Source organism: Hemitrygon akajei, chromosome 4, assembly GCF_048418815.1.
Source record: "Hemitrygon akajei chromosome 4, sHemAka1.3, whole genome shotgun sequence".
NCBI classification, from domain to species: Eukaryota; Metazoa; Chordata; class Chondrichthyes; order Myliobatiformes; family Dasyatidae; genus Hemitrygon; species Hemitrygon akajei.
Window position 1 is genome coordinate 3,604,060 of NC_133127.1, and position 12,108 is coordinate 3,616,167.

The following is a 12,108-nucleotide window of genomic DNA, read 5'->3' on the forward strand; positions in this document are numbered from 1 at the left end:
AGCAATGGGATTGTAGCAGGACTTCGACAAATTGGAAGAATGGGCAAAAAATGGCAGATGAAATACAGTGTTGGGAAATGTATGATAATGCATTTTGGTAAAAAGGAACAATAGTGCGGAATATTATCTAAATGGAGAGAAGATTCAAACATCAGAGGTGCAGAGGGACTTAGGAGTTCTCGTGCAAGACTCCCAGAAAGTTAATTTACAGGTTGAGCCTGTGGTAAGGAAGGCAAATGCAATGTTGGCATTTATTTCAAGGGGAGTAGAATATAAAAACAAGTAGATAATGCTGAGCCTTTATAAGATGCTAGTCAGGCCACACTTGGAGTATTGTCGATGGTTTTGGGCCCCATATCTCAGAAAGGATGTGTTGTCATTGGAGAGAGTTTAGAGGAGGTTCCCGAGGATGATTCCGGAAATGGAAGGGGTTAACATATGAGGAGCGTTTGGCAACTTTGGGCCTGTACTCACTAGAATTTAGGAGAATGCATGGGGATCTCATTGAAACTTACTGAATGTTGAAAGAACTAGATAGGGTGGATGTGGAGAGGATGTTTCCTATGGTGGGTGTATCCAGAACTAGAGGGCACAGCCACAAAACTGGGGAGTGATATTTTAGAATGCAGGTAAGAGTAGTGAATCTGTAAAATGCTCTCACAGACTGCAGTGGAGGCCGTCCGTGGGTATATTTAACACGGAAGTTGATTGTTTCCTGATCGGCCAGGGTATCAAACGATATGGTAAGAAGGCAGGTGTATGGGGTTGAGTGGGATCCAGGATCAGCCATGATGGAATGCCGGAGCACACTCAATGGGTTAAATGGCCTAATTCTGCTCCAATTACTTGTGGTCTAACTTCATTCACTTGCTCATGCTTTCAGATGTTCCCACAACCAATGATCTCACTTTAAGGACTCATTATCTTGATATTTCATGTTCTTATTATTTATTGCTATTTATTTATATTTGCATTTGCACAGTTTGTTGTCTTCTGCACTCTAGTTGATCTTCCATTCATCCTGTGATAGTTATTATTCTATGGACTTGCTGAGCAGGTCCACAGGAAAATGAATCTCAGGGTTTTATATGGTGACGTAATGTATGTACTTTGAGAATAAGATTTACTTTGAACTTTATATTTAAGGCAAAGGTTGGTGGATTCTTGATTAGTCAGGGCATGATTGGATATGGGGAGTAAGCAGGAGATTGGGGCTGAGAGGGAAATGACCCATCCATGACGAAATGGTGAAGCAGGCTCGATGGGCCAAATGGCCTAATTCTGCTCCCCTTTTTTTGGGCTTATGCATCAACTTGTATAGCAACTGCCCCATCCTCAGCCCTATCACTCTGGTTGCCAACTCTTGCCAAATGAGCTTAAGCCAGGGGTTCGGAACCATGGGTCCAAGTTAATGGTATTAGTCCAAGGCATATAAAAGATTGGGAACTCCTGGTTTAAATGCTCCCAACACTTCTAGGAAATCTGCCTGCAAATATATTGGTCCCCCTCAGGTTCAGCTGTTGTTGTTGCTCCTTTCCATGCCCTGTTTCTTTAGTATTTTGTCTTTTTTATGAGGCTGAGTTGCTTGCTTGACACTTAACCCAGCACAGATGAAAAGCGTGGAAGGAGGCGGCTGGATTCGAATCCGGGATCACTTGCCTTGAAGTCTGGTGTGGATAGCACTGTGCCACTGGCTGGTTACAGGCTCAGAGCCATCAAATGCTCCTGATACATTAACCCTTTCTTTCCCGGAATCGTTCTTGCACATCTGAGTGTCTGACTATCTCTCTCATTGCAGGCTCTTCGATGGGATCCATCCTTGTCTTTAATATTCCTCCTAAAGGGACCAACATCACCATGTCTGAAGTTCTGGAAGAGCACAGGGACCCAATCACTGATATTGCATGTGACTCCTCTGAAGATAAGGTAACCAGGCTACCATTCACGAGAGCCTCTAAACCTTGTCCAACCAATTAATTAGATGAGGCCTGATCAACACCAATCTGGGGCAACTTGATTGGAATCTGGGGGAAATAAAGAATGAGATTGATGTTTGGTCGACACAGATTTTGTGGGCAAAGGGCCTGTTTCTGTGTCGTGTATCTGGGTTAAAGTTTATTTTTGAAAATTCCAAATAAATTTACTATCAAAGTACATATACGTCACCAGATTGTACCATCTTGGAGACATTCACGTAAATAGAAAGAAATACAGTAGTATCACACACACGGGCAAACAACCAATATACAAAAGACAACAAACTATGCAAATACAAAAGGAAAAATAAATAAGCAATAAATATTGAAAACATGATTTGTGGAGTCTTTAAAAATGAGTCCATATGTTGTAGAGTCAGTCTGGTGTTAGGGTGAGTGAAACTATCCCCGTTGGTTCAAGAGCCTGATGGTTGAGGGCTAATAACTGTTCCTGAATCTGGTGGTTTGAGTCCTGAGTCTCCAGTACTATTTCCTGATGGCAGCAGCGAGAAAAGAGCATGATCTGGATGATGGGGTGGTTGTTGATGGGTAATGCTTTCTTACGACAAAGTTTTGTGCAGATATGCTCAATGGTGGGGAGGGCTTTACCTCTGATAGGCTGGGCTGTATCCACTACTTTTTTTAGGCTTTTCTGCACAAGGGAATCGGTGTTTCCATACCAAGCTGTGATGCAGCCAGTCAGTATACTCTCCACTACACATGTATTGAAATTTGTCAGAGTTTCAGTTGTCATGCTGAACCTTCGCAAACTTCTAGGAAAGTAGAGGCACTGACGTGCTTTCTTCTTAATGACATTTACATTATGGACCCAGGACAGATCCTCTGAAATGATAATGTTGAGGAATTTAAAGTTGCTGACTGCCTCTATCTCTGATTCGCTGATGAGGACTGGCTTATGGGGAGTGCTTTACCTGCAATGGACCAGGCCTCATCCACTACTCTTTGTAGCTTTTTATGTTCAAAGACATTGGTGTTCCCATACTAGGCTGTGGTGTGACCAGTCAATATATTCTCCACAGCATATGTATAGAAGTTTGTCAAAGTTTTAGATGACGTGCCAAATCTGTACAAACTTCTAAGAAAGTAGAGATGCTGCCATGCCTTCTTTGTAATGGCAGTTACGTGTTGGACCCAGGACAGGTCCTCTGAAATAATAATGCCAACGAAATTTCAAGTTGCTCTCCCCTCCCTTGATAAGGATGCAAGTGCATTCTCAATCCCAACTGCAATATTCTATCATCTCCCCATTCTGGTGTGTTTATCTGACAGTAGGTTGCATTGAGACAGACTGACATTGTCTTGAGTTTACAGGGGTGCATTGCAGATATGGTGACGGCTGATGACTCTGGGCTCCTCTGTGTCTGGAAATCAGGAGAAGATTTTACACTAATCCACAAGATTTCATCTTATGGGTGAGTAGTGGCAGAAGCATTTCAGTTTAATGGTAACAGAGAAATGTATGGATCATTGACAGCTAATAGAAGGATAATAAGAGGGATAAATGGTGCTCAAGCTAAAACCCTTACTTAGGACCATAATACATAGGAGCAGAATTAGACCATTTGGGCCATCAAGTCTTCTCCACCATTCTATCATGGCTTATTTATTATCCCACTCAACCCTATCCTTCTGCTTTTTCCCCATAACCTGTGACACCCTTACTAATGAAGAATCTATAAATCTCTGTTTGAAATATACCTAATGGCTTGACCTCCTCAGCCATCCATGCTAATAGGTTCCACAGATTCTTCACCCTCTGGCTAAAGAAGTTCTTCCTCATCTCTGTTGTAAATGGACAGCCCTCTATCCTGAGACTGTGCCCTATGGTCCTAGACTCCCCCACTATTGGAAACATCCTCTACATTCACTCTATCCAGACTTTTCAATATTCGATTGGTTTCCATGAGATCACCCCTCGTTTTCCTAAACTCCAAAGAGTACAAGACCCAGAACCATTAAATACTCCTCATATGTTAACCCTTTTATTTCCAAAATCATTCACATGGACCTCCTCTGGATCCCCTTCAACGCCAGCACATCATTTTATTTGAGCAGGGTTGAAGGGCCAAATGGCCTAATTCTGTTCCTCTGTGTTACAGCCTTTTAGATAAGAGGCTCAAAACTGCTCACAATACTCTAAATGCAATCTGACCAATGCCTTAGAAAGTTTCGGCATTACATCCTTGCTTTTATATTCTAGTTCTCTTGAAATGAATGCTGACATCACGTTTGCCTTCCTCAACACAGACAAATAACAATGGGCCTCGAACTGATCCTGAAAAGCACCACTAGTCATGGGCCTCCAGACCGAGAAACCACTTTTCTCCATCACTCTGTGCTTTCTTCCATCGAGAAAAATTTGTTTTGTGTTCCCCACTCTCCCTGGATGCCATGTGATCTAACCTTAAAGAGCAGCCTACCATGTGGAACCTTTTCAAAAACCTTACTCATGTAGACCATATCTACTGTCTTTTCCTCATTAACTTTGGTTACTTCATCAAAACTATAGGGTGTTGGGTGTGCAGCAGTTAGTGTGACACTATTACAGCTTGGCGTGTCAGAGTTCAGAGATCAATTCCAGTGTCCAACAAAGAAGTTTGTACGTTCTTGATTTATATGTGTGGGTTTCCTGCCAAAGTCCAAAGAATATCAGTTAGTGGGTTAATCGGTCATTGTAAATTCTCCTGCGATTGGTTGGCATCCGTCTGTCTCGAAGGACAATGGGTGATGATGATCATCATCACAAGCCTGGGCAGAAGGTATGGAGATCCTGAGATGCCCAGTTGTCAAGATACCCCCTCTTGGTTTATGAAGCAATATGTTTGGCACCAGCTTGGCTGCAGGAGCTGCCGGAAGGATGTTCAATGACTTAGGGGCTCCACTCCGGATTTGCTGTCTGGGTTTACTCACGTAGTCTTCGTCTCTCCAGAAGCTGCCCACAAGGCAGTGGGGCACTGGGGATCTAGTTCACAAGCACCGGGGCATGTCCTGTGTGTTACATTTGCAGGGGCTGAACCTGCTCCTCGTCCTCTGTAGTTCAACCTGAGTTTGAAAGAAGTTCAGTTTCTATGTGTCGTCAGTGAGGAGGCGTACATGAGGCTTGCTGCGGAGAGGCTGTGTACTGGTAGGGAGAGACTCCTTTTCACAAGACTGCTAGCCAGCGGTGGAAGCTGGAAATGGGAGCTTCCATACTAGGCGCATCACGATAACTTGTGATTCGTCGTCGTCGTTAACCTGGGATTGGGCTAAGGTTAAATAGGTGGGTTGCGGGGCAGTGCAGCTCAGGTCCAGTTCTGTGCTGTATCTTTAAACACATAAATAAAAGTCAATTGGAGTTTATTGTCAAATGCACAAATACAGTGGTCCCCAAACACCACAATATGATTTGGTGATATGAAACGATATGAGTCAGCTGCACCTTTCCTCTTTCCCTGTCACGCCCATTGTTGAACTTGAACACACGCGAGGTCATCAGTCACCCAAAAGCAGTGATACCCTCGTGCCAGGGATCACTGGATGGCCTCGTGCAGCTGGCGGGAAGTGCCATTGCTACTGGCCTGGAGCGCAGACAGATGGGCGCCGCCTCTAAATCTGTTTAGCACACCAAATGTTTGTGGGGAACCTGGTGCTAAAATATTCACAGACGACCTAATTCAGGCTCAGGGTTTCGTAAGTAGCAGAGCAGCTACCTCACTACGATCTACTGAAAGTCATCCCTTGAGCCAAACTTTTGTCGGCCGATAGATCCTACCTACCTACAAGGAGGGCGGGCACACGCCCTGTCGTACTCCCCGCTTGATTAATCGCTCTGTCAGGACTGAGACTGCCACGGCCCCGGCACGGGGACCTCCGGCCCTTACTTTGTTCTCTCACCCCTCCCACGACCAGCCACACCTGGCCAAGGCATCTGGCAACGGGCAGGAAGCTGGAGTTCGGGCCTGGAGGCTGTCTAATGAGGCAATGAAGCTCTCAAAACTGCTTCGGTACCCTGAGTCCAAGCGCCCTGCATTTAAAGACAAACTCATTGAGTTTTTTGAGCGGAAAAAACGTGAGCAAGCGGGACAGAAGCAAGTGCTGATAGCCACACAAACTAAATTGTGGAATAGACTGGACATAAGGAACCTCCTTTGAGTATCGCTGTATTCCAGTTGTGTTTAACATCACACCCCCCCACCCCCCGGTCAGCTGGTCCACAAGAATATTGTCAATATTAAATTGGTCCGCGGTGCAAAAAAGGTTGGTGACCCCTGCACAAATACAGTGAGGTATACAGGTGGAATAAAAAGCTTCCTTGCAGCAAGCATGTAGAATCAGACAAACACAGAGCATAAGCTATGGTGGTGAAGAAAGGAATATGCAGGACTTTAGTGCAAAAACACAATTAAAAGCAATCTATGTAGCATAGGTGGTCCATTGTCTTCTGTTGATGAGGTTGAGATAGAATTGTGCAGCTCTGTTCAAGAACCTGTTGATTGGAAGAAAGTAGCATAATGGATGATTTTTGATGGCTAAGACCATGAGATATAGGAGCAGAATTAGACAATTTGGCCCATTGAGTCTGCTCCACTATTTCATCATGGCTGAACCAATTTTCCTCTTAGCCCCAATCTCCTGCCTTCTCCCCGTATCTCTTCATGCCCTGACCAATCAAGAATCTGTCAATGTCTGCCTTAAATATAGATGAAGACTTAGCCTCCACAGCTGCCTGTGGCAAAGAATTCCACTGATTTACCTCTCTCTGGCTAAAGAAATTCCTCTTCATCTCTGTTCTAAAAGGATGCCCCTCTATTCTAAGGTATATCCTCTGGTCTTGGATTTATGAGCATTTGGAGAGACATAATCTGATTAGAGATAACCAGCATGGCTTTGTCAAGGGCAGGTCGTGCCTTAGGAGCCTGATTGAATTCTTTGAGGATGTAACAAAACACATTGATGACAGTAGAACAGTGGATGTACAGGCAGTCCCCGGGTTATGAATGAGTTCCATTCCTGAGTCCGTCTTTAAGTCGGAACAGGTACATCGAGTATTATTTAGCGTCAGTTAGTCAAACGTTTGTCTTAGTATATAGTATATATTTTACCTTTCTGTGCATATAAAACACTTGAGAAACAAATGTATTTCAATAATTAAATCAGTGCGTTGCTTAGTAATAATTGTAGCTTTCATTGGGGCAGGGCCTTTCACATGCTCCATTATTCTCACTTTATCCTTTATCCTTTAAAATTGTCCCGATCGTTGACAGACTGTAGCTTAACGCTTTTCCAGTGACAGATGGTATTTCACCTCTTTCCGATCGCTTTATTATTTCCACTTCATTTTCAATTGTGATCGTTTTCCGTCAGTGGAACAGAAACACTGCAGATTCAGCAGCAGCCGCGGGCGGCAGGTCCTGACCTGCGCTCCCCCGGGTCCTAAAGTCCACCTGCACTGAGACAGGTTAAATGGGACAAGTGGGGGCAGTGCGGACAGGAAAAGGGAGTCGGTGAATCTTGCTAAGGAAAATTTAAACAAAATACAAAGTTACACACTCAACACAGTGTTAACGGCAACGACTTTAAATGGCGGACAGTGATGTGATCTGGCTTAAAATGGTATACGGCATTCTCCTTCCTCCGTTTGTAAGTCGGACGTTCGTAACTCGGGGACTGCCTGTAGTATATATGGATTCCAGTAAGGCATATGATAAGGTTCCCCATGCAAGGCTCCTTCAGAATGTAAGGGAGTATGGGATCCAAGGAGACCTTGTTTTGTGGATCCAGAATTAGCTTGCCCATCGAAGGCAAAGGGTGGTTGTTGATGGTATATATTTTGCCTGGAGGTTGGTGACCAGTGGTGTTCTGCAGGGATCTGTTCTAGGACACCTCCTCTTTGTGATTTTTATAAATGACCTAGATGAAGAAGTAGAAAGGTGGGTTAGTAAATTTGATGATGATACAAAGGTTGGGGTGTTGTGGATGGTCTGCAGGGTTATCAGACGTTACAGTGGGATATCAATAGGATGCAGAACTAGGCTGAGAAGTGGCAGGTGGACTTCAACTCAAATAAGTGTGAAGTTGTTCATTTTGGTAGGTCCAATTTGAAGACAGTATATAATATAAATGGTAAGACTTCGCAGTGTGGAGGATCTGACAGATCTTGGGGTCTGTTTCAATAGGACGCTCAGAGCTGCTGTGCAGGTTGACAGGATTGTTAAGAAGGTGTATGGTGTGTTGGCATTCATCAACCAAGGGGTTGAGTTCAAGAGCTGTGAGGTAATATTACAGCTATATAAGACCTTGGTCAGACTCCACTTGGAGCACTGTGTTCAGTTCTGGTCATCTCATTACAGGAAGGATGTGGGTATTATAGAGAGAGTGCAGAGGAGATTTACAGGAATGTTGCCTGGATTGGAGAGCGTACCTTACGAGAATAGGCTTAGTGCATGTGGCCTTTCCTCCTTGGAGCGATGGAGGATGAGAGTTGACCTGATAGAGGTGTATAAGATTATAACTGGCATTGATTGTGTGGATAGCTAGAGGCTTTTTCCCAGGGCTGAAATGGCTAACGTGAGGGGGCATAGTTTTAAGGTGCTTGGTACCAAGGGGGTGTTAGGGTTAGGTTTTTCACACAGAGTGTGGTGGGTGCATGGAATGCATTGCCAGAAGTGGTGGTGGAAGCAGATACAACAGGGTCTTTTAAGATCCTCTTAGATAGGTACATGGAGCTTAGAAAAATAGGCTAGGGAAATAGCTAGGGAAATTCTGGGCAGTCTGTAGAGTAGGTTACATGGTTGGCACAACATTGTGGGCCGAAGTACCTGTAATGTGCCATAAATTTCCATGCTCTATGTTCTATTTTCAAGTCCTCTTGAAATGAATACTAACAATTGCATTTGCCTTCTTCACCACATACTCAATCTGCAAATTAACCTTTAGGGAATCCTGCACAAGGATTCCCAAGTCCTTTGCACCTCATTTTTTTTTTTACTTTCTTTCCATTTAGAAAAAGTCAACCCTTTCATTTCTTCTACCAAAGTGCATGATCATACACTTCACGAGACTGTATTCCATCTGCTGTTTCTCTGACATTCTCCTTATCTGTCAAAGTCCTTCTGTAGCCTCTCTACTTCCTTAAAACTACCTGCCCTTCCATCAATCTACATACCATCTGCAAATCTTGCAACAAAGCCATGCATGTCAACATCCAAATATAACGCGAAAGGTATTGGTCTCAACACAGATCCCTGTGGAACATCACTAGTCACCAGCAGTCAACCATTAAAGGTTCCCTTTATTTCTACTCTTTGCCTCCTGTCAATCAGACACAGCTTTATCCATGCTAGAATCTTTCCTGTAATACCAAGGGCTCATAGCTTGTTCAGTAGCCTCGTATTGTGTACAGTTTTTTTTTGGAGTATTGTGTACAGTTCTGGTCACCAAATTATAGGAAAGATGTCAACAAAATAGAGAGAGTACAGAGGAGATTTACTAGAATGTTACCTGGGTTTCAGCACCTAAGTTACAGAGAAAGGTTGAACAAGTTAGTTCTTTATTCTTTGGAGAGTAGAAGGTTAAGGGGGGACTTGATAGAGGTATTTAAAATTATGAGGGGGATAGATAGAGTTGACGTGGATAGGCTTTTTCCATTGAGAGTAAGGGAGATTCAAACAAGAGGATATGAGTTGAGAGTTAAGGGGCAAAAGTTTAGGGGTAACACGAGGGGGAACTTCTTTACTCAGAGAGTGGTAGCTGTGTGGAACGAGCTTCCAGTAGAAGTGGTAGAGGCAGGTTCGATATTGTCATTTAAAAAAAAAAATTGGATAAGTATATGGACAGGAAAGGAATAGAGGGTTATGGGCTGAGAGCAGGTCGGTGGGACTAGGTGAGAGTAAGTGTTCAGCATGGACTAGAAGGGCCAAGATGGCCTGTTTCTGTGCTGTAATTGTTATATCGTTTGATGGTTATATGTGTGGCACCTTATCAAAGACCTTCTGAAAATCCAGCTACACAATATCAACCAGTTCTGCTTTGTCTATCCTGCTTGTATTTCTTCAAAAAATTCCAACAGATTTGTCAGGCAAGGTTTTCCCTTAAGGAAATAATGCTGTCTGTGGTCTATTTTATCATTTTCCTTCAAGTACCCAGAGATCTCATCCTTAATCATCAACTCCAACATTTTCATTACCACTGACTGGCCTATAGTTTGCTTTCAACTCCCTCTCTGCCTTCTTGAAGAGTGGAGTGACATTTGCAAATTTCCATTCTTCTGGAACCATTCCAGTGTCTAGTGATTCTTGAAAGATCATTACTAATGCTTCCACAGTCTCTTCAGACACCTCTGTCAGAACCCTAGGGTGTACACCATCTGGTACAGGTGACTTATCTACCTTCAGACCTTTCACTTTCCCAAGAACTTTCTGTCTAGTTATGTTAACTTCACACACTTCATGACTGCTGACACCTGGAATTCTACAATACTGCTAATGTCTTCCACAGTGAAGACTGATACTTAATCAGTTTGTCTGCAATTTTGTTGTCCCCCATTACTATCTCTCCAGCATCTTTTCCAAGGGGTCAGATTTCCACTCTCACTTCTCCTTTACACTTAATGTATTTGAAGAAACTTTTGGCAGCCTCTTTAATATTATTGGTCGGTTTACTTTTGTTTTCCATCTTTACCCTCTTGATATCTTTTTTAGTTGCCTGCTGTTGGTTTTTAAAAACTTCCCAATCTGCTGTTAGCCCTGCCAGTGTTCTTTTTCAATCAATTCCAGCCTACTCCTCACTCATGCCTCTGTAATTTCCTTTACTCCACTTAATACTGATACATCTGACTTAGCTTCTTCTCAAATTGCGGGGTGAATTCAATTACATTATGATCCCTTGCCCCTACGGATTCTTTTACTTTAAGCTCTCTAATCAATTCTGGTTCATTGCACAACACCCAATCGAGAACAGCTGATCCCCTAGTGGGTTCAACCATGAGTTGCTCTAAAAAGCTATCTTGTAGACACTAGATAGTCCCCTCCTGTGTCTATTGTAACGTTGTCCTTTTGACATGCATTTTCTATCTCTTGTTTTAATTTGTAGACCACATCCTTACTACTGTTTGGGGGTCTCTATACAACTCCCATGAAGGTCTTTTTACCCTTGCAGTTCCTTAGCTCTATTCACAATGACAACACCTTCCAGCCCTATGTCACCTCTTTCTAATGATTTGATTTCATTTTTTACCAACAGTGCAACGCTGCTCCCTCTGTCTTCCTGCCTGTCCTTTCGATACGATGTGGATCAGATGGTGGGGATTTTGGATGATGGATGCTGCCTTTTTGAGCCATTGCCTCCTGTAGAACCGGGCTGTGTCCATTACCCTCTGCAGCCTCTTGTGTTCCTTTGCATTGGAATTGCTACACTAGGCCATAATGCAACCAGTTAAAAGACTATCCACAGTGTATCTGTCGAAGTTTGTTAGAGTTCTTGTGAATTGATGAACATCCATAATCTAAGAATCTAGAGGCACTGACACACCTTTGTGACTACATCTTAACTGGTGACCTCCATCTTCAGGCTTCATCCTCCCCGCCCAGAGAGCTTCCCCGCCCAGAGAGCCTCCCCGCCCAGAGAGCCTCCCCGCCCAGAGAGCTTCCCCGCCCAGAGAGCCTCCCCGCCCAGAGAGCCTCCCCGTCCAGAGAGCCTCCCCGCCCAGAGAGCTTCCCCGCCCAGAGAGCTTCCCCGCCCAGAGAGCTTCCCCGCCCAGAGAGCTTCCCCGCCCAGAGAGCTTCCCCGCCCAGAGAGCCTCCCCGCCCAGAGAGCTTCCCCGCCCAGAGAGCCTCCCCGCCCAGAGAGCTTCCCCGCCCAGAGAGCTTCCCCGCCCAGAGAGCCTCCCCGCCCAGAGAGCCTCCCCGCCCAGAGAGCCTCCCCGCCCAGAGAGCCTCCCCGCCCAGAGAGCTTCCCCGCCCAGAGAGCTTCCCCGCCCAGAGAGCTTCCCCGCCCAGAGAGCTTCCCCGCCCAGAGAGCCTCCCCGCCCAGAGAGCCTCCCCGTCCAGAGAGCCTCCCCGCCCAGAGAGCTTCCCCGCCCAGAGAGCTTCCCCGCCCAGAGAGCTTCCCCGCCCAGAGAGCTTCCCCGTCCAGA

The 12,108-nt window shown here is 44.7% G+C and overlaps 1 protein-coding gene across 6 annotated transcripts in view; it reads left to right on the forward strand.

The window, feature by feature from the left end:
* The window catches only part of wdr54 (WD repeat domain 54), a 48,881-nt gene that overhangs the window by 32,847 nt on the left and 3,926 nt on the right, over positions 1–12,108 (forward strand). For 5 of the 6 annotated variants that reach the window (XR_012098566.1, XM_073042003.1, XM_073042000.1 and 2 more), the window contains 2 exons: positions 1,799–1,926; positions 3,309–3,409. Coding sequence is in view for 5 of the 6 variants with exons in the window: in XM_073042003.1 (XP_072898104.1) it covers positions 1,799–1,926; positions 3,309–3,409 (229 nt within the window). In the remaining variant the exon portion in view is untranslated. Of the gene's footprint in view, positions 1–1,798; positions 1,927–3,308; positions 3,410–11,216; positions 11,616–12,108 lie in introns of those variants that run through there. The other variant, XM_073042005.1, reaches the window with a different exon arrangement.